This window comes from Triticum aestivum, chromosome 3B, assembly GCF_018294505.1.
Source record: "Triticum aestivum cultivar Chinese Spring chromosome 3B, IWGSC CS RefSeq v2.1, whole genome shotgun sequence".
In the NCBI taxonomy this organism is placed as follows: domain Eukaryota; kingdom Viridiplantae; phylum Streptophyta; class Magnoliopsida; order Poales; family Poaceae; genus Triticum; species Triticum aestivum.
In genome coordinates, this window is record NC_057801.1 from 125,921,239 (window position 1) to 125,944,639 (window position 23,401).

General features: G+C 44.8%; 1 protein-coding gene across 1 annotated transcript; it reads left to right on the top strand.

Annotated features, from left to right (window-relative positions):
• Window positions 1-11,786: 11,786 nt before the first annotated feature.
• Window positions 11,787-18,432, top strand: LOC123068950 (FACT complex subunit SSRP1-A). Its single transcript, XM_044491658.1, has 16 exons — window positions 11,787-12,011; window positions 12,860-13,045; window positions 14,013-14,118; window positions 14,195-14,331; window positions 14,449-14,532; window positions 14,617-14,714; window positions 14,820-14,928; window positions 15,031-15,117; window positions 15,205-15,297; window positions 15,947-16,144; window positions 16,272-16,423; window positions 16,517-16,667; window positions 16,764-16,862; window positions 16,956-17,162; window positions 17,715-17,793; window positions 17,936-18,432. Exons 1-16 carry the CDS (start codon window positions 11,958-11,960, stop codon window positions 18,061-18,063), a joined length of 1,968 nt encoding a protein of 655 aa, XP_044347593.1. The 5' UTR covers window positions 11,787-11,957; the 3' UTR covers window positions 18,064-18,432.
• Window positions 18,433-23,401: the final 4,969 nt, after the last annotated feature.

Below are 23,401 nucleotides of genomic sequence, written 5' to 3' on the forward strand. Positions count from 1 at the left end.
AAAATCCTCAGCAACCTATTGCTCTGGAATTTCTTGTTTGCTTTCATTATGAATAATCCCATAAGTATAGAAATCTTATTGACATTCCTTGTCATTATCATTTTGAGTCTGTTGACTCAATATGTGGCGAATGCAAGTAATCATCAGATGATCCTTTTAAATTATCTCTCCAGCTCAGACGTTTTTCAAACATGAGCTGGTTCTCGACCAAACTATCTGTCGTCGATTGTGCCTCTGGTATATTCAATTGATCCATCCTTGATCAGAACGTCTGTTTCTGATCCTTTGTTGTGGAAATCATAATTCCTTTTTATTTAAGCTTTGAATTATTCAGATGATTCCATAACTTGTTGCATTTGCATTCCTTCCTCTTCTGGTTGAGTACCGATACTCATATCAGGTCCTTTGTGGACTATCAAGTCCTTTGTTGGATTGTTATCCGACAGTGTCCTTCACATTTGAACCCTTTGTGAGTTCTTCCCCTTATACATGACGCCCTTGTTAAGTTGTATCCTCTGCTTGGCCAACCATGCTCTGCTTTCGGGCTTGTGTTATTTACTCTGGAAACTTGTGGTATATGTTTCTAAGAAGCCCCTATGGGTTGAACATATGCCTTCTCTAAACCGTGTGAACCCGAAAGTTTTCACGAGTCATACTTATCTGGTATTGCACCAGGTAAAACTTTCAACAACTAATGTCATCTTCGAAATACGAGAGGTGAATGGAAGATTATGCATTGAGGAAGTGGGAGTCGACCTTGAACTTTGTGTTCATGCCCATGGACGCGATGTATATCCTATCATGGAAGCTTCTTGTAATAATAACTATTTCCTTGATAGCTAACATATGGTATCTGTGAATTGATCCCTTGCAACCGTGGTTCCGACCATGATTGTTCTTCTTTGATTCCATTTCTCGGACAAGTTAAAACATTTGTCTTCTATGGATCGGTACACCAGTCCAACCTTTACTTTGATCTTGTGTTGAGTATTACCCCCCTGGTATCTCGAGATTATCATGGAACTGCATAACTTCTTATGAGCTCTTCATCAAGTACTACCTTCCCACTGATTCCAATTTTTCACGGGCTCTGAGTTATTAAACACTCAAAGACACCGATAAATGAACCGAGACCGCACTACGGTTCAACAACTCTTCAGTAAGCTTCTATAAGTACGAGTTTGTACCCGATCACGCCATTCCTAGCCTGTTTGGCTATATCATTGTCGTGACGATTCTAACGGTGCTACCTGGTCCTTATTCTCGGAGCACAAATTTTCGACGATGAACTAACCTTACGTCGATTTTCCTCGTCATATCCTTTCACCTTAACCAACAAGCTTGAGTTCGAGTTTGTGTCGTACCCTTGGTTCCTATAACCTTTCACTTCATCATTACTTTGACTTGATGTCGTCGCCGATCGATTACATCTTCATGAACTCTCGCGACAAAGGTTTCGAGATCGTCAACATTCTGAGCTCATCCAGGATATCAATTGGATTCATGATGAGAAATACCATCCTTGCCTCGATGAATTGTATTATCATCGACCACTTTATTGCCTTCCCACCAACACAAGCTTGTTCATGTTTGGTGTTATACCTTGAGTTCCTTGCTGTCCAGCAATTGATCTTCCTTACCTCGGAAGTATTACCATCTCTTTTTGTCAAGAATGTGGTGAGGATTTCACCACCTCTTAATAATTCTTGATATCATAATACTTCTTGCCATCTTCGTTCATTCCTTGGTCCTCGTATTGTTTTCAACCGGAATACCGACATTGGAGCTATGACGTGTGAATTCTAAACTCCTAGCAACCCTATTGCTTTGAAGTGAATGGGCGATAGTTCATTCTAAGTCCTTCGTTAATTGAATCACCATTCTGACATTGGTCGTGCAACCCAACCCATATTTCGGGCGCACATTTCAACCAATGTTTATTTGTGTATGTTTTCCTCGCGCATACTTCCTTATATCATTTGATTTGGCAAATGTTATCTCCTTGTTCACTTAATGGTGGAAATCCATCTTTTGGGGAATCTCGGCGAATTGCCGTTGGGTTCACCAGACACCTCCTTGTCCTCTCCTTGGGTTAATGATGGACTCTTGTTAACGGAAATCACTTCATAGTTCATTTCCCCGAGAATCTTACAATGTCATCTCGTCAATTTGCGTTGCACCTTTTCTTCTCAGGTATCCTAAGTCTGATGTATCCTGACACCAATCGGATCTGAATCTCGGTCAGATATGATGGTTGGGACAACTTTCCAAGAGTTATGATGTTGATCCTTTGATGACCCGGTAACATGATGTCATGCCTAGCACCCCCCCCCCTGGCTGGAGGACCTATCATTATAGATTCCTTTTCAGCAAGGTTATCCGTTCATCCATGAGGAAATTGTAAGACTTATTCTACTAGTTATTCCTGATGGATCCTTCGTGTTTCCAAAGTCTGATCTTCACCTGAAGACCATGTCAATGCTATCTCGAAGCATGTCAATGGTACTCCGATTTTCAACAGGAACATTTGAAGCACGATGCTAAATTTTATTTATCAATTATCCAAACACCGCTATATGGGTATAGTCATCAAATTCCTCCCCCCTTACCTAAACGGTTTCTACTTTTTATCCTGTCATGGATATCATGCTCCGCTTGTCCTTGGAAGGGATATACCCTTGAAATATGTGTTTAAACACATTTTCCTTTCCATTGTTATGTTTAACCTTCTTGAGGTTTATATGATTTAAGCAATAATAAGTCACTGCTTTAGTAAGCACCTCGGTGTACAATTCTGTCAGCAAGACCCTGTTAGTATTATTGATGACATTCCGGTATCCACCGATGGACGAGAACCTTGCCTAATGGTCCGCCTCGTTCAACGAGCAGGAAAATGGTTCTCTTCGTCCCTCGCCCTTGGTACCTATGTTGTTGCCGACATGACCCTCAGACTCTCCTCTAACATGCCTTGCTTACATGATCGTGCAAGATGTCACCAACCTTCTACTTTTAACCACATGGTGGGCCCATAACCCACAGTTTCACAGGATCGAAACCTGACTCTTCTGTACAACCTGATGTCAAAGTTATTCCTCGTGCTTGACTTTGTATGTAATTCACGGGCCACTTGCCTGTTGATCTATTCTGGTATCGGACACAATACTTATTCCCGTTGCTCTGAACCCCTTTCACACTCTGCTTCAGGCAATGAACGATTGCCTATCCTCTCGAAACTTCTTATTGCACCGTCTTACTTGCTCTCGGTGTTTTCTTAAATTACAATTTGAGAGTTACTTTCCGCCACCATCCCCGATGTTATCAACCAGATAGTCAACCTTGCAGAGGTCTGTTTTTCCAAAGTTACCCCTTGTCCTTCATATGTACAATGAAAACTCAAAAAAAAAATGACGACTTCATCGTGAGGACCTGAAGCCGTGGTATGGAGACATCAACGTTATGGATCGACCTCTTCGAGAAGACGAACCAAGACTGAGAAGATTCGTTAGGATTTCATAACCAGACCTTCCCCCTTAGTCCCCCTCTTAAATCTCGGGACGAGATTTCTTGTAGTGGAGGAGATTTGTAACGCCCGGGTGGTTATGCTACAGTAATCGTCCCGGTTCGGTTAAATAACCTCTCGTTAATTCGGACCCGTCCTAAAACAAAATTTAAAACTAAAACAAATGATAACGAGTTCCGAAAATAAGTTCTAAAATGTTCCGGGGTTTTCTAAAATAACTAACCTAATATTGGTGGGGTGCAATAATTTTTACAAAATGCCAGAGCATTTTAAATAAACCAATAACAGAAAAAGAAAATAATAAATGAAAAGCAAAATAAAAGAGAGGGGGATAACCCCCCCCCCTGGCCCAGCCAGCCGGCCCCCTCCCCACTCCCCCTTTCGGCCCATTCCCCTCCCCCCCCATGGGCCGACCCACCGGCCCAGCCGCCGGCCGCATAACCCCCCCCCACCCCTGCGGCTAACCCTAGCCACCGACCGCACTCCCCCCCCCCCCCGCGCCCCCTCGCCCCTCTCCTCTCCCCGATCGGATCGGGGGCGGAGACCACCCCCCCCCCGACCGGACCACCCCGCCGCGCCACTCCCACCTCGCCGCCGACCCCCGCCGCCCACCGCGGCCCCGGGCCTCCCCTCCTCCTCCGACGCCGCCCGGAGGCTCCCCTCCCTCCCCTCCGTCGCCCCCCCGAGCCCGCGCGGCCTCCGCCGCCGCGGCTCGGCCTCGCCGCCCCGTCGCCGGCGCGCTCCCCCGACCCCCTCCCCAACGGTCTTCCCCGCCCCCCATCGAGCCCACCGGCCGAGCCCCTGCCCCCCCTGTGAGGCTCCCCTCTCGCCCCCTCTCTTCCCCCTCCCCCGTCGGCGTCGGTTCCGGCCTCTGCGCCGCACCGACGCCCCCCTCCGGCTCCCTCCCGCTCGTCGCCGTGGCCCCCGACCGGCCCCGTCGCCGGCTCGGCCCGAGCCCCTCGCTCCCCCCCCCGACCGAGGCCTCGTTCCCCCCCCCCCCCCGCGCACGACGCTCGGCCCCGGCCCGAGCCCCCACCCCGTTCGCCCTCCCCGACTCGCCGGCGTCGCTCGCCGCCGGCGGCCGCGTCGTGGCCTCGGCCGCGCCGGCCCCGTGCCTCGGGCGCCCCCGATCCGCCCCTGGGTCGCGCCCCGACCGGCCCTGGTTCGTGCCCGATTCGGGCAACGCCCGCGTCGCCCGCACCCACCGCCCGTTTGGCCTCAGGCCACTGACGTGGGGGCCCCACCCCCACCCCCAAATAAAAAAAAACAAAAAAAAACAAAAAACAAAGAACGTTTTAAATAAAAACAGAAGCTAAAATGGAAATAGAAATGAATTAAATTAATTAGCTAATTAATTAATTAATTAATTAAGCAATTAATTAATCTAGTTAATTCCGGATTAATTAACCCTAATCATTAGTTAAATTAATTGGGTAATTAATTAAACTAATTAATTCTGAATTAATTAACACTAATCATTAATTAACTTAATTAACTAAGGTTAGTTAAACTTTGATTAGGTTAATAAGTTAATAGTGAATGACATGCGGGACCCACCTGTCCGGGTTGACTTAGTCAACCCTGTTGACTGATGATGTCAGCATGACATCATGCTGATGTCATAAATGCAATTTCGAAATTAATTAAATAATTAATTAAAATTCCAGAAATTAATAAAATCTTTTATAAATCATATCTTTTAATCCGTAATCCGGATTAAAATAATTTCAACATGAAAGTTGCTCAGAACGACGAGACGATTCCGGATACGCAGTCCGTTCGTCCGCCACACCCCCCTAACCTATCGAACCCGCAACTTTCCCCCTCCGGCTCCTCTACCCGAAAACACGAAACACCGGGAATACTTTCCCGGATGTTTTCCCCCCTTCACCGGTATTACCTACTACCGCGTTAGGGCACACCGAACACCGCGTATTGCCTTGTTATATTTTGTGATGCTTTGTTTGCTCTGTATTCATTATTTCTTCCCCCTCTTCTCTCCGGTAGACTACGAGACCGACGCTGCTGCTGACCAGTTCGACTACGGAGTTGACGACCCCTCTCTCTTGCCAGAGCAACTAGGCAAGCCCCCCCCCCTTGATCACCAGATATCGCCTACTCTTCTCTATACTGCTTGCATTAGAGTAGTGTAGCATGTTACTGCTTTCGCTAATCCTATTCTGATGCATAGCCTGACATTGTCGCTACATCTGTTGATACCTTACCTGCAATCCTAAATGCTTAGTATAGGATGCTAGTTTATCATCATTGGCCCTACATTCTTGTCAGTCTGCCATGCTATACTACTGGGCTGTGATCACTTCGGGAGGTGATCACGGGCATATACTATATACTTTACACTGTTACATTACCTGTGATACTATTCGGAGTTGGGGGCTGAAGGGGCAGGTGGCTCCATCCAGGTAGTGGTGGGCCTGGGTTCCCGACGGCCCCCGACTGTTACTTTGTGGCGGAGCGGCAGGGCAGGTTGAGACCACCTAGGAGACAGGTGGGCCTGGCCCTGTTCGGCGTTCGCGGATACTTAACACGCTTAACGAGATCTTGGTATTTGATCTGAGTCTGGCTATGAGCCTATACGCACTAACCATCTACGTGGGAGTAGTTATGGGTATCCCGACGTCGTGGTATCAGCCGAAGCACTTCAGACGTCAGCGACGGAGCGGCGCGCGCCGGGTTGGACTGCGTTAACGCAACTTCCTTTGTAATGGAGGTTGCTAGGTCTGCTCACCGGCCGCCGTACGCAACGTGCAGGTGTGCTCAGGGCGATGGGCCCAGACCCCTGCGCGCTTAGGTTTAGACCGGCGTGCTGGCCTCTCTGTTTTGCCTAGGTGGGGCTGCGACGTGTTGATCTTCTGAGGCCGGGCATGACCCAGGAAAGTGTGTCCGGCCAAATGGGATCGAGCGTGTTGGGCTATGTGGTGCACCCCTGCAGGGAAGTTAATCTATTCGAATAGCCGTGATCTTCGGTAACAGGACGACTTGGAGTTGTACCTTGACCTTATGACAACTAGAACCGGATACTTAATAAAACACACCCTTCCAAGTTCCACATACAACCCGGTGATCGCTTTTCCGCAGGGCGACGAGGAGAGGATCGCCGGGTAGGGTTATGCTATGCGATGCTACTTGGAGATGCTGCTTGGATATGCTACTTGGAGATGCTACTTGGAGGACTTCAATCTACTCTCTTCTATATGCTGCAAGACGAAGGTGACCAGAAGCGTAGTCTTCGACAGGATTAGCTATCCCCCTTTATTCTGGCATTCTGCAGTTCAGTCCACTGATATGGCCTCCTTACACATATACCCATGCATATGTAGTTTAGTTCCTTGCTTGCGAGTACTTTGGATGAGTACTCACGGTTGCTTTCTCCCCCCTTTTCCCCTTTCCTTTCTTTCTGGTTGTTGCAACCAGATGCTGGAGTCCAGGAGCCAGACGTCACCGTCGACGACGACCCCTACTACACTGGAGGTGCCTACTACTACGTGCTGCCCGCTGATGACGACCAGGAGTAGTTAGGAGGATCCCAGGCAGGAGGCCTGTGCCTCTTTCGATCTGTATCCCAGTTTGTGCTAGCCTTCTTAAGGCAAACTTGTTTAACTTATGTCTGTACTCAGATATTGTTGCTTCCGCTGACTCGTCCATGATCGAGCACTTGTATTCGAGCCCTCGAGGCCCCTGGCTTGTATTATGATGCTTGTATGACTTATTTTATCTGTAGAGTTGTGTTGTGATATCTTCCCGTGAGTCCCTGATCTTGATCGTACACATTTGCGTGCATGATTAGTGTACGATTAAATCGGGGGCGTCACATGTGCACTCCACATGCATCGTCTTTGTCGAGTAAGAAAAACATGTTTTATCTCTGATTATTTCCACATAATCTTCTTTCGGTTATTTGATTTTCTTTACGTTTGTCCCCTTATGCTCCTCTTATTCCCTCAATAAAGTTTGGCCTTGTAGCAACGCATGGGGACATACCTCGACAATAGCTATTTCAAAAAAGAAGCAAAATGAGCGCATGATATATACCATTTCATATATCATGGCAGCAAAACCACATTGTGGTGGTCGCTTTGAGCTACGACGATGTGCATTCCTTAGCACCGGGAATTGGCCTAGGATGTCGTGGAGGGGAGAGGAGGGGGCGGGTGACACCATGGAGGGAAGGAGAGATGGCGGTGAGAGGAAGGTGCGGGTTGAATGACGTGGCTTTGAGGGGAAGCAGCAGCAAGAGGCCATGGTGAGGAGAGATTGTGGCGACGAAGCCGTGACAAGGAGAGCAGGCAGGGAGAATGAGATGTGAGTGTGAACGTTCTGCCATGCAATGAGAGTCAGAGATTGAACTGTTTTGTTTATTGTAAGGTGAGAAGAAAAGGAGCTGCTGTTTGCTTTTTTTGTGTGGGAAAAGCGACTGTTTGTTGTGAGAAAAATATCACATACCTTTTTATACAGTGAAAAATAACACAGACCCTAGTCAGTCATTTCTGGAGAATAATTACCAAGTGAGTTCCTTACTAAAATTCGGATGCGACTTACTCTACTAAAAAGCAGATGCCACTCATTCGGACCACATATATTGTATATGGGCTTATCTTATTATTTTTATTTTAATATGTGTTTATATATCGCTTTTGTTGATTAGAGATAAGAACTATGGCTTCGGGTGATGCTTTGAAAATGTCAATTGACAAAGCTTTATGATTGGCGGACTGAAAACTCCACAATTAGAAGAGACATATATAAATAGTGGTTCTTCTTTATATATTTGTTGCACATGACAATATAGAAGATGTATTTTCATATATGCTTATTTTTGCAGAGTATGAGAGAGATGAAGATGTATGATGTCGACATTCAAAAGAAATCCTTTGACAAGGTTTCCAGCATAGTGTTGGAAGTGGCCTAAAATTCATCGAATTATATATAATAATACACGTATATATGTGCAACCAGAATAAAAGATTAAAAGGCCCGTGGCAACGCACGGGCAGTGTACTAGTAAAGGTAGGTGAACAATCATTTGATCTCCATCAAAGTCAGCATTGAAACCCTTACACACTAATGGGTTTAAAGAAATAGTACGGCCCTCTACTAAAGTGCGTTGAAGGATCTGTATGCCTATTCCACGTTTCAGGCGCCATAAACTGCAAACGGGCGCACACTCACTGCTCCGCTCTGAGCCGGCCCATTTTTGTTATATTTTTTTCTGTTAAAACTCCCAAAAAGGAGCTGCTGTTTGCTTTTTTTGTGTGTGGGAAAAGCGACTGTTTGTTGTGAGAAAAATATCACATACCTTTTTATACAGTGAAAAATAACACAGACCCTAGTCAGTCATTTCTGGAGAATAATTACCAAGTGAGTTCCTTACTAAAATTCGGATGCGACTTACTCTACTAAAAAGCAGATGCCACTCACTCGGACCACATATATTGTATATGGGGTTATCTTATTATTTTTATTTTAATATGTATTTATATATCGCTTTTGTTGATTAGAGATAAGAACTATGGCTTCGGATGATGCTTTGAAAATGTCAATTGACAAAGCTTTATGATTGGCGGACTGAAAACTCCACAATTAGAAGAGACATATATAAATAGTGGTTCTTCTTTATATATTTGTTGCACATGACAATATAGAAGATGTATTTTCATATATGCTTATTTTTGCAGAGTATGAGAGAGATGAAGATGTATGATGTCGACATTCAAAAGGAATCCTTTGACAAGGTTTCCAGCATAGTGTTGGAAGTGGCCTAAAATTCATCGAATTATATATAATAATACACGTATATATGTGCAACCAGAATAAAAGATTAAAAGGCCCGTGGCAACGCACGGGCAGTGTACTAGTAAAGGTAGGTGAACAATCATTTGATCTCCATCAAAGTCAGCATTGAAACCCTTACACACTAATGGGTTTAAAAAAATAGTACGGCCCTCTACTAAAGTGCGTTGAAGGATCTGTATGCCTATTCCACGTTTCAGGCGCCATAAACTGCAAACGGGCGCACACTCACTGCTCCGCTCTGAGCCGGCCCATTTTTGTTATATTTTTTTCTGTTAAAACTCCCAAAAAGGTGCTGGCTGGCGATGGGATCGAACTACCGACCACATCGTTCGAAGGGAAGTGCAGCAACCACCGGGCCACTCACCGGCTTACGAGCATCTACTTTGTTTTTTTTCTTTTATTTTGTTCTTCGGTTTGGTTTGTTCTTTTTCTTTTTTTTCTTGTCTTTTTTCTATTTCTTTTTTTGTTTTCTTTAATGCATGTTGTTTTTCATATTCCTGTTTTTTCAAAATTGATTAATTTTTTAAATGAGATGATTTTTTTTCAAAATGCATGATTTTTTCAAATTTTCTGAACTTTTTTACAGTTCAATGAACTTTTCTCAAATTCGATGATTTTTTATGTCGATGAACTTTTTCATAATTGGTGAACCTTTTTTCAAATTTGATGAACTCTTTTTCGAAATCCATACACTTTTGGAATTCATTTTTTTTTAAATTTCTGCATTTTTTTCGTTTTTTAAAGTCAATGTCGTGCCCGGTCAAAAAATGCTTGAGCAAGGAGCGGGGCAAACGGTGAAGCCGTCGAGCACTCGCCACATGGTCCGACCCACGAGAAGGCGAATGTGAGCGTCAGCTCAACGTTGTGACCAGATCAAACAGCGCTTGAGTGAGCGACCAGGCGGGGCGAACGGTGAAGCGATAGAGCGCTCGCCACATGGGCCGTCCCACGAGTAGGCTGCTGTGAGCGCCAACTTACAGAGTTGACGCTTGAAGCATCAATTAGGACCTCCCGATGCAGTAACCGGTCGTGGGAGTTATTTCCCTCTTCCGTCTCGCCCTAGGAACAATTTGGGTTCCGCGGGAGCGGTTTCTTCCTTTTTCTTTTATGCGTGTTTCCTGTCTAGGGTTTTATCTTTTTTTTTCTTGCCAATTTTCCTTTTTGAGTCTCTTTAGAGGTTTTCTTCGTTTTATCATTTTCTTTTTCTTTTTCTTTTCCTCATTTTCAACACACGTCTATTTTTCAGTACACGTTGTACAATTTTCTTATACACATGTAGCATTTTTTGATACACGTTAAACTTTTCTCAAATACATGCTTTTGAATTTTTTTGAATACAATTTTAAAAAAAATCAAATATACATTGAACTTTTATTAATGTCACACAACATTTTTTAATCGACGTGAACTTTTTTGTACATTGTATTAATATTTTAGAAAAAAATCACAAACTCTTTTTTGGGAACGGGTGAAGCTTTTTTTAAATATCATGTTAATTTTTCTGAATGGCAGGATTTTTTTAATTACTTCAGCATTTTATTTACATTGTGTAACATTTTCCGAAAATCCCGCAACAATTTTTCTTTAAATGTCATGTACGTTTTTCAATTATACAGTTTTTACATCGTATAACTTTTTTCAAAGATGCCACATACATGTTCCTGAACTCGTGAACATCTTTCAATTGTCATGAGCAGTTTTTTTAATGCAATCAACATTTCTTTTACAGTTATGCAGATTTTTTAAAGAATTTGAATGTCCAAATTCACGTTGGACATTTTTTTTAATTTAATCAGGTTTTAGGAATATATAAAATAAATAAAAAATGAACAAAAACTAGTGCAGGTGCCTTACTTCCATGCCTATGTGAACCTGTGTGATCATGGACTAACCCATTTTGAAATATTTTCTGAATCACAAAATATTTCCAAATTAGAAAAAAATCTTAAATTTTAAAAACAGCATATTTTAAATGCATGATTTTTTAAAAACATGAATTTAAAAAACAGTTACCAAATATTATAAGGGATTATAGACGCAGAAGCCAAAATTTAAAAAGAAGCTTCTCTGCAACAACCACAACAAATGTGGGGAGAGGATGCGAGGGAGGCGTGTAGTGCGTAGAGAAGCACATTTCGACGGTTTGGATGCAGCGCATCATAAGGTCGGCGAGCCGACCAAATCTTCCCCCAACTCGCTCGATTACTAAAAAAGATGTTTTCATTTAAAAAAGTAATGGAAACCGTTAAAAGATGTGCTTTTTTCTCCCTCGGTGATAATAATCAACTCATCAATCTAGCGATTGCCTAATACGGAGTATTTTTTTCAGTCTAATGATTAAGCTCAATTTTAGTCTTTATTATGCTCATTTTCGGCAGACGGGTGCACGGCACAACTGCACTGACATCCAGGGCCCGCAGGCCGATTGTAAGCGATGATCTCCCAATAGCGAGTGCCACTGCGCCGCGGCCGCGCGCTTAAGATCAATCACCTCTCCATCCGTAGAGCCGATCGAAGCAAGCGAGGCACCCGTGTTCGCTTCGCCGAGGAGAAGCGGAGCGGGAGAGGCGGGCGGGGCGGGCGAGCCGGAGGGGCGGCGTAGCGCGCGGCGGCGGGGGCGGAGATGACGGACGGCCACCTCTTCAACAACATTCTCCTCGGGGGCCGCACCGGCACGGTGAGCGCCTCCCTCCGCCCCCCTCTTCCTCCCGCGCGCCCCTGCTTCCATGCCCTAGGGTTTCGCGAGATTCCGTCACCGCTGGCAGAGTTCCGAGGAGCCGGAGGTTGCGGCCGAGCGGATGGCCCTGTAGCTTGTTCGTTCTGCTGCGGGATCGATCGCGGCCGCGCATTGTGCGGATTCTAGGGTTTTCGCGTCGTACGAGGATGCATTTGCGCTCTGTTTTGTTCCGCTGCTAAGCTGGGTTCAGGCGAGTGCTTGGTAGGAGACGCCTTCCCCTCCGAATTGATTGGTTTCCTGACCCTGCCCGATCTCTGTCGAGGGTTTTAGGGAAATCTCAGGTTTCTGTCGGCGCTGCTGCTGCTGCTGCTGCTGTAGCGAATTGCGACTTTTAGTACTATCGGAAGTTGGCAGGATTGCTCTCAGACCTGAGACTCTGTTGTGGAATTTCTCGAATTAGGCATGAGCTTCTAATCTGCAAATGTTTTAGCATGTCGTGTACCTGCTGCAAATTAGAAAGCGTGCTTCACCTTTTTCATGCTTCAGAGTCGGATGTTTCTTCTGATGTACAGCGTACTTATCTGAATTATGTACTTAAGCTTTCTCTGCCCCTTGACTTTCAATGCTTGCACCAGTCATCACTCTTCAATGCGTCTTTGATAATCTTCATGTAGAGTTATGTCGTTCCACCTTTAGTGTACTTAATTAATGACTTTGAGGCTGCGAGTTACGATTTCCTTCCTTTACTCTTTGAAGACGTTCACGCTGTTTATGGATATTATTTGATCAACTATTGTTTCAGTACGTTGAGAATCTTGTCACGTTTCATTACTCTTGCTCCTCTACAGAATCTTGGTCAGTTTAAAGTGCACTCTGGAGGGCTCGCATGGAAGAGACAAGGTGGAGGAAAGACAATTGAGATCGATAAAGCTGATTTAACTTCTGTGACATGGATGAAAGTCCCCAGGGCATATCAGCTTGGAGTCAGAATCAAAGATGGCCTGTCCTACACATTTATTGGCTTCCGCGAACAGGTTATTAATTGCCGTATCACTCTTTCCCCCTTTTTTAATAATTGAGTAATGACATGCTAGATCTGATGTGAAGAGGCTGCTTGAAACGTGATAAATGTTTGCGGTATGATCTATGACTATCTGAGCACAATATTAGGAATTGTTTTAGCAGAAATTTTTGATCCTGATGCTCACTACTTTGCTAAACCTACAAGATTAAAAGTAGAACTAACATTTGTAGCACCATCAACACTCATGAAGACATGGATTTTCCCTTCTTGATTTGCTGTATTGCAGTCATGTTATTGTAACATACATTGTATATGTTTGTATGGCTGAAAATTATGTTCATGATGAACATTTTGGTTTTCCCAAACCAGGTATATATAACATTAGTAATTTATATTCTGCTATTTGATATGTTTATTGTATGAACTCGCCATATGTTTCTTACCAGACCTGCGGTTGAGACATCCTAGTTTGTATGTGTGATCTGTATTTGAATCAGGATGAAGTTGCAAACTGGTTGCTATGTTCCTTTGTATCATATATGGTGTAACTGAATTTGTCTCGCAGAATTGATTATCTTCTGTGTGAAGGATACATTATGTGTATGTGAACCTTCAGGAAATATTGAAGGAACAGTTTACGCAATAGCACTTGTGTAATCTATGCAAGATGCTGTCTTAATCATGCTATCACCATGAAAAGTGTCTGGATACTCTATTGAGATGTATCTCACTCGAGCCTTCCAGTTTTTCACTACTATTCTATAGTGGATTCGCACGTTGTTATTGTTCTCTGGTGGAATTACCATTAGATGCGTCTCAACATTAGACTGACCATCCATTGCCTTAGACAAGCGGGATTCCCCCCCCCCCCAGAATATTGGCAGTCAACTCTATGAGTATGAACTTGCTAGCAACAATGAGTGCTGAGGTCAGTGTATTCTGCTGATGCAATGTTCATCATGAACTTCCTTTCATAGGATGTAAGCAGCCTGATCAATTTCATGCAAAAGAATTTGGGCATCTCACCAGATGAAAAGCAGTTATCTGTTGGTGGTCACAACTGGGGAGGGATTGGCATAGTTGGTAAGCTCCTTGACCTTTAATTTCTGTAAATAATATTCAGTTTTAATTATATTTTGAGCCACACTTTCTATTATAGGAAGCATGCTTACCTTTATGGTTGAATCGAAGCAAGCATTTGAAGTTTCTCTAGCAGACGTCTCACAGACCCAGATGCAAGGCAAAACAGATGTTCGCTTGGAGTTCCATGTTGATGATACTACTGGTGCTAATGAGGTTTGTAGCGTATCCACTCACTCTTTCTATCGTTTATTGTTTATGGTATTAGTTAGCACTTATTCCTCATGCGCAAGTTGGAATTTGATTTTGAATTATAATCTCCTGTGGTTGTAGAAAGATTCGCTCATGGATATGAGTTTTCATGTACCCACGTCAAATACTCAATTTCCTGGAAACGAGAATCGTACTTCGGCTCAGGTGACGCGATATGCAACATGAAGCACATTGAAATGTGAAATGCTGACTATTGGAATCTTCTTATTTTGATTTTCCTTTTTGTAGATACTGTGGGAGGCAATACTTGCTAGGGCTGATAATGGTTCCGGCTCTTCTGGAGAGGCAGTTGTCACCTTTGAAGGAATAGCTATTCTTACACCAAGGTGGGATATATGGATAATTGATCATATTGGAAACTCAAGCTGACCTCTTTATGATTATCTTCTCCATGCTTACCTCCCAAAACTAACAGATCTTTGGCAATGCAGAGGACGATACGCCGTTGAGCTTCATCTTCCATTTCTGCGCCTTCAAGGACAAGCTAATGATTTTAAAATCCAATATAGCAGCATTCTTCGCCTCTTTGTTTTGCCAAAGGTTATGTTTGTTCTCTATTTTATGGCGTGCACAGCTTTGATGTTGTTCATATTGTTGATGCTAGACATGAAAATACTTGTCTCGTGCGATTGTGATTTGCAGTCAAATAACCCTCATACAATTGTGGTTGTCACTCTTGATCCGCCAATCCGTAAAGGACAAACACTATATCCTCACATTGTCATTCAGGTGATGTGCTGCAAATTTTATTTGTGATGTTTGGATGTTATGTTTTGGTTACTTGATTGTTTGACTGTTTCTCTTATTCTCTGACAGTTTGAGACGGACACAGTAGTTCAAAAAAATATGAAATTAAGCAGAGAGTTGCTTGATGAAAAATACAAGGATAGGCTAGTGGAATCTTATCAGGTGAAAGTTTTGTTACTTTGATAAAATATACTCTTTTGCTTTTTTTGTTCAGTTAAAATGGAATCGCTAATCTGTCTTCTAAGATGAAATCATAAACTATGCATGAGAACTGCTCATGGCAAGTATGTTGTTTTAGTACTAAAAACTCCACCTAGATGTATGCTGAGATAGAAAGAGCTGCTTCAATAATCCGACCTTGAATTGGATTTGAAGCTGAGGCTTAAATTAGTCCAAGCAGGCAACTCTTTTGTTTCGAAAAGAATGTCATTTGAATAACAAATTATATATAAAATTAACACTACATGGTTTTTGGACAGATCATATGGTCATATCTTCCTAATGGTGCTTCCACCAACTACCAAGTTAGATGTAGAGACAAATTTGGTGGGCATGGATGTCACACAATATTAGGTCTCAGTGGGAGGGTTATTTGCACATAATTGCATTACTTTCAATTCAACCTGTACATTTTATAGAAGGTTCTGTTATAGAGTGATGTTTGATTTTCAAAACTAATTTGCAGTTCTTACTTAACATATTCTCCTTTATTAGCAGTTATGACATATTCTCCTTTATCAGTAGTTATGTTGTTCTGTTAATTACCTGTCATGACAAATTAACTTACACGGAGTGTTCAATCTATCCATAGGGTCTAGTACATGAGGTATTCGTCAAAGTCCTCCGCGGTCTTTCTGGTGCTAAAGTCACAAGGCCGGGTTCTTTCAGAAATTACAAAAATGGATATGCAGTTAAATCATCACTCAAAGCTGAAGATGGACTGTTGTATCCACTTGAAAAGGGTTTCTTCTTTCTGCCAAAGCCCCCTACACTCATTTTAGATGAAGAGGTGTTACTTTTTCCATAGACTATAAACTAATTTTCATCCGTTCATGCATTACTGAAACAGTGTATCATAGTCCAACCGTTGGAATTTTAATCACAATGCCCATTTACTACTATACTATTTAATGTAGATTGAGTTTGTTGAATTTGAACGGCATGGTGCTGGTGGCGCCAGTATGTCATCTCAGTATTTTGACCTCCTGGTCAAGCTAAAAAATGACCAAGAGCATCTCTTCAGAAATATTCAGAGGAGTGAATACCGTAACCTCTTCAACTTTATCAAGTACGTGCCTTTCTGTTGGCTTCATCACCCCTCTTGCTAAATTTATACATAAGACTTATGGGTGTTTTTCACTTTCTTCTGGTAAATTTCAAGTGGAAAGGGCTTGAAACTAATGAACCTTGGAGATGGTCAAGGTACAAGTGGTGTCACAGATGTTCTACAGGACACTGATGATGTTGCTCCTGATCCACATCTAGAGAGAATAAAAAATCAGGCCGAGAGTAGTGAGGACAGTGATGAAGAGGTACATTGCCTTTTGTTGGCGTTTTTCCTTGATGCTGACTTGTGAATCTTATTACTAAGCCATTGTATATACTTGTTCTTTACCATTTCATGCCAGGATGAAGATTTTGTTCTGCATAAGGATGATGGTGGATCTCCTACTGATGATTCTGGTGGCGAGGAATCAGATGCTAGTAAAAGTGGTGGCGAAAAACAGGTTGTTAGATTTCTTATTTTCTGTAGCAAGTCTGAAGTGTGAAGTCAACTCTGCTAATGATCTCTTGGTTTATTTATTTTTCCTAATCTCCAGAAGTCATCCAAAAAGGAAGCCCGTAGTTCAAAGCCACCTGTGAAAAGGAAGCCTAAGGGCAAGGATGGCGAAGGTTCAGGGAAAAGGAAGCCTAAGGGCATGGATGGCGAAGGTTCAGAGAAGAGGAAACCAAAGAAGAAGAAAGATCCCAACGCCCCCAAAAGACCAATGATGCCATTCATGTATTTCTCAATGGCTGAGCGGGCAGTAAGTTACTATGACCAGTTATCCGATACATAGCTGCTAACTAGCTACTATAGTACACCCTCCGTCTCAAAATAAGTGACTCAACTTTGTACTGAGTTGAGTCACTTATTTTGGGACGGAGGGAGTAATTCTTAAATTAATGAGTATACCTGAATGATGCTAGAGTTATTTCGCGTAAAGAATCCTGAATTCCATTCTCGGGATCGGAGATTCTTTTTGTAGTAATTCGGTAGCACAGAAGACTGCATATCATTGATCATGAATTTTCGAAGTATTGAAGAAAAGAGGTTGTCCTTCAGTGACATAGAAGAAGTAAAGCTTATTGTCAGAATAAATTATGGCACTAGGGGAGGGGATGACAAATGAGCCATGTACATGAAGAGTTTAATGTCTAACTGCATTTTCTCAGTTATATGAGGCAGTATATATAGCTTCCTCCTCCTTTTTGGTTAAGCATTATTCCTTGGTGGGTAACTGAATTCTTTCTGGAGCATATACACCTGCTAGTATGAGATCTTGAACAAAGGCTTATCTGCTGTTTCCTTGGCGCAGGGTGTGAAGGATAGCAATCCAGATTTGGCTCCAACCGATATTGCAAAGAAGCTTGGAGAGATTTGGCAAAAGATGTCAAGTAATATTCTAAACTACTCCTACTATTCTCCGTTATGTGCCCTAATGCATTTTCCTCCCGCACGTGTAACATATCAGTTGCGTTCACAAACACAAGAAAATCCTCGTGCTCATGATTTCCTTGCTCTCCCTGTCATGAGCAGCCGAAGACAAGCAACCTTACATTCTGCAGTCTCAAGCCGACAAGAAGCGGTACGAGAAGGAATCTGCTGCCTACCGCGCTGCTGCCCCAGTGGACGTGGACGCCGGGTCCGGCAATGCCTCTGACTAGAAGACTCTCACACTTGTGCACTCAGCAGTCGACACAATCGAGGAATCTGTAAATCACTGTAGGGCAGTTTGAACAAGAAGAACGAGCATCTGTAGATCGCCATAGTGCAGTTTGAACAAGAACAGACATGCTAACATGAACCTGCATACCGTGAAGGGGCTACTTCTTTCTTTTGAGAGGAAGAGGGAGGCTCTACTTATGGGTCTTCGTGAACGCGTTTTTTTTTTTTTGAGACAAAGTGAACGCGTTCGGTGATAACCTACCTTTGGTCATGGGCTCGGGGATCTTGTCCACTCGTTGGGTAAACCTTGGGCCATGTATTATACTCCGTAGAATGAAATGAAATAAAACAAATATGGCATTGGTCAAGCGTCAGGTTGCAAGTGGGACGGGTTGCGGTCGTCCCGCATCCTGCATTCTAAATCGTGAGGCTCTCGCGTCGCTCCCGCGGGCGGCTTGGGAGCAAACCCTAGCCGCCGCCAGCAGCAACCCACCCACCATCCTCTCCTCTCCTCGCCGCCGCCGGCAGCGGTCGCCGGGCAAAGCCCGCGCGGCTCGGCGGCGGCGGGGCCCCTTTCCCCTTCCGTCCAGAGGTGGCTGGCGCGGGCCGGTGGCCTCGGCGGGAGCCTGAGCTGCTGCGCGCGCTCGGGCGGCGCGGCTGGCCGTCGGGGCGGCGCACGGAGGCGCGGGCGCGGACCCGGTGGCGGGGCGCGTAGGTGGAGGCGCGGGCTGGGCGCAGCGGCCGCGCGAGGATGCGTGCGGCTGGGCGCGCGCGCTGGTTGCCGGCGCAGATCTGGCAGGCGGCGACCGCGCGAGGATGCGCGCGACGAGGCGCGAGGAGGAGTGCGGCTGGGCGCGTTGTGCGGCCATGGGTGCGGCGTGCTGGCCACCGGCTCAGATCTGGCATGCGGCGGCCGGTGGTCTTCGCTCGGCGGCCCAGCGGGCAGGTATGGATGCCACGGATCCGGCCTTGGCAGCACAAGATGGGCAGTTTCTCTGCCCCGTTTTGCTGCTATGGAGTCCATGGGGCCAGAAGGAGATGGTTGCTGGCCGGAGGTCCGTGGCTGGCGGTCCGGGAGGGGCACTGGCGGCTGCTGGTGGTGCTCGGTTGTCGCTTGTTGGAGCAGGGTGGCTCCGGCCGCGGATGGATGCGGGGTGCAGGACCCGATCTGGTCTCTGCAGGCCCGTCGATGAGGAGGTTTGCGGGTGGCCCGACACAGCAGTGGCGTGCTCGTTGTGTGGGGGGTGCGCGGTCCAATGGAGGTACGGGTCGACCTCGGCCTGCTGCGCGGGAGTGGCTGCACCGGGTGAAAGCCTGGCCGGTGCTGACCGGCCGGCGGCGACGGCGCCTGTGGGCGTCGCTATCCTCCTTGGAGGCGTCGTCGGGAATCTTCACAGCCTTCACTCCCGGATCAAGTCCTTCGGGTGAAAGCCCAGATCCTGCTTCAGGGTCGGGCGGTGGCGTCGTCTTCAACGTCGCTCCCCTCTTTAGGGCGCCGTCTTGAAGAATTTGATCCCTTTGGTGCTTCCTACGACTGGACGTGCACGGTGGCTTCGGTGGCAACGATGACGGTGGTGAGCAACGTCGGAGGCGCGGCTTTGGTCGTGGTAGTCGGCTCTTCTCCGGCGTGTCCGTGGGAATGCCTCGACTGCCTGGTGCTGTGAAGTCGAAGCCGCGGTAGGGGGCCGCTGGTATACGATGACGTGGGTTAGGTGGCTCGTTCGGTGATCCCCGTGATGCCAACCTTGCCTCGTTTCTTTGTGGTTCATCGTCAGAGTCGGAGCTGCTTTGTCTAATGTGGATTGTTTGGAGTGTTCTGTTGCAGCCATTAGGGCTGTTTTTCTTTTTCTTTTGATCTTCGGATCTTCTGGTCCTAGGACCTTCACCACCTTGTTGTTTTCCATTGCTTTCTGCTATTATCAATGAATGCCAGCGATGCTGGATCTTTCGAAAAAAAATAAAACAAATATCCCAAAAACATATGCAACTGCCGAAAAGTAAAATGAAACTACCCAAATGTTATCGATCTCATGTTTGCTAGGCCCGTTTTCCGCACGATGTTCTCCAGACAGTCGGATGACGGGCATGAATCATGACGTAGGGCTCGTCGCCATGTCACCTTTTGGAAGCCGTTTGCTCCCTATACGAACCACATGAACGTGTGTCTAATACCAGCCACCCCTCACCCTGATCGTTTCCTCTCGTTCCCCTATCCATTCCCCGAGAGAGAGCAGTGAGAAGTAGAGCCAATCATGGCGGTAATATTGTCACATCCCTAAAATATTTGTTTGTAAATAGTTGCATTTAGAAGCATCCATGCACTGTGTTTAAATTTCAATTAAATTTGAAATTGGGATGATCAAAGCCTAGCAGATAATTAATTCAACTGGGTTCAAATCAAATCTATTCAATGAACCCAAAATGCCCTTAAAAATGTTCACGATTTATGGAACAATGTGAAAACATCTAAAAAAATGGTGCACATTTTTCCAGGACATAATTGGGCTATGAATTAACCCACTAAGTATAAATGACTACAAATAATTTTATAGTTTCAATAATTCTGAATCTTTTTATGTGGCACTGGTTTAATCCATTGAGCTCACATAATAATTTTCAGAAGCAACTAGATTGATTTGGTTTGAACACACACAAACACACACACACACACACACACACACACACACACACGTGCGCGCGCGCGCGCGCGCAGAGTTACCTAGCAGCCCAACAGCCAGCCCAACCCACCAGGAGCAAGGGCGTCTTCGACCTCGTGCTAGAAGGCACGAAGGCGTGTGTCCTTCCCTAAAAAAACGAGGGCGTGTGCCCGACACGCGCACGCATGCGCTTGACACCCCCTGATTCCCCAGAGGCGCCTCAACCCTTCTCTTCTGACCAGCGTGACGCCCAGAAACCCCCGGGATTCCCCACCCCCTCTCAGCACACTCTCTTTCCTCCTTGAAGCTCGCCCGAGAGAGCCGGAGCGTGATACGTCTCCAACGTATTTATAATTTATTAAGTATTCATGTTGTTATATTATCATTCTTGGATGTTTTACAATCATTTTATAGCAACTTTATACCATTTTTGGGACTAACCTATTGACCCAGTGCCCAATGCCACTTGCTGTTATTTGCTTGTTTTTTACATCGCAGGAAATCAATATCAAACGGGGTCTAGACATCGCGAAACTTTTTGTGGATTTTTTATGGACCAGAAGACATCTAGTGGGCCAGAGCAACACCTGGGGGGGGGTGCCCCTGTAGGATCGAAAGTATGTCTAGAGGGGGGGGGGAGTGATTAGACCACTTGACCAAATAAAAACTTAACCTTTTCCCAATTTTAGTTCTTGGCAGATTTTAGCAACTTAGCACAAGTCAAGCAATCTCAACACAATTCAAGCAATCATTCAAAGAGTATATGAGCAGCGGAAAGTAAAGCATGTAACTTGCAAGAAAGTAAATGGGAGGAGTTTGGAGGGAGCAAACACAATGTTGACACGGAGATTTTTGGCGTGGTTCCGATAGGTGGTGCTATCGTACATCCACGTTGATGGAGACTTCAACCCAAGAAGGGTAACGGTTGCGCGAGCCCACAGAGGGCTCCACCCACAAAGGGTCCACAAAGAAGCAACCTTGTCTATCCCACCGTGGCCATCGCCCACGAAGGACTTGCCTCACTAGGGTAGATCTTCATGAAGTAGGCAATCTCCTTGCCCTTACAAACTCCTTGGTTCAACTTCACAATCTTGACGGAGGCTCCCAAGTGACACCTAACCAATCTAGGAGACACCACTCTCCAAAAGGTATAGATGGTGTTGATGATGAACTCCTTGCTCTTGTGCTTCAAATGATAGTCTCCCCAACACTCAACTCTCTCTCACAGATTTGGCTATGGTGGAAAGATGATTTGAGTGGAAAGCAACTTGGGAAGGCTAGAGATCAAGATTCTTGTGGTTGGATTGGAATATCTTGGTCTCAACACATGAGTAGGTGGTTCTCTCTTAGAAAATGAATGCTGGAAGTGTAGGCATGTTCTGATGGCTCTCTCCACGAATGAAGAGTGGGTGGAGGGGTATATATAGCCTCCACACAAAATCTAACCGTTACACATAGATTCCCAAACTCGGTGAGACCGAATGGTAAAACTCAGTCAGACCAATTCAGGTCAAAATATGAATGTTAGGCTTTTCGGCGGGACAGATGCAGTCATCTCGGTGGGACCGATATGCTAGGGTTAGGGCATAACCTAATCTTGGTGTGACCGATTACATGAACTCGGTGGGACCAATTTCTATAATAGGCACATAGAGAGTTGGTCAGGCAAACTCGGTGGGACCAATTTGCTCACTTTGGTGGGACCGGAGTGTTCTGAAAGGGAAACCGTGAATTTGCATTGCAGACTCAGTGGGACCGATTCGCTCATTTCGGTGGGACCAAAATGTTACAAAAAGGAAACAGTGAGTTTGCAATCCCATCTCGGTGAGACCGATATCCCTATCGGTGAAATCGAAGTGACTAGGGTTTGTGGCAGTGGCTATGTCAAATGAAACTCGGTGGCGCTGGATAGATCAAATCGGTGGGGCTGAGTTTGACTTCTAGGTTTAGGACATATGTGGAAATGAGAAAGTGGTTGAGGGTTTTGGAGCATATCACTAAGCATTTTGAGTAAGTAAGACATTAAGCAACACATCATCCCCTATTAATAGTATTGGCTTTCCTATTGACTCAATGTGATCTTGGATCACTTAAATGAAAAATGTAGAGTCTTGAGCTTGTTGCCAATATGTGTCCTTAGCATTTTGAGGGGTCCACATCTCTAGTCCATGCCATGCCAATCATTGAACTTTCTGAAATGATCATCTTGAAAGAGCATTAGTTCAATGAGCTATATGTTGTTAAGGATTACCAAAACCACCCAGGGATTAGTTGCACTTTCAATCTCCCCCTTTTTGGTAATTGATGACAACATATAGATCAAAGCTTGGACAAATGATAATAAGAATGAAGTACATTGTCTCTTTGAGAAGTATGTGATAAGCAAGAGCTCCCCCTAAATTTGTGCATTATTTAAAATTTGCTTTTGAATGCAAATGCACAATTAAATAGGATCACGGGTTACTCTTCCATGTCACATACATCTTGGCGGAGCACTCAAAATGATAAAAAGTAGGAACAAACACTCATCACCAAGGCACAGTGAATGATCATACATAAGAGATAGATAATGTCATCATTCAAGCACAAGCATTAAGCATGACATGATCAAACACATGACCATACAGATTATCTCACACATAAACATAAAGTATCTCAACCAAGCAAGAAAAGCAAATGA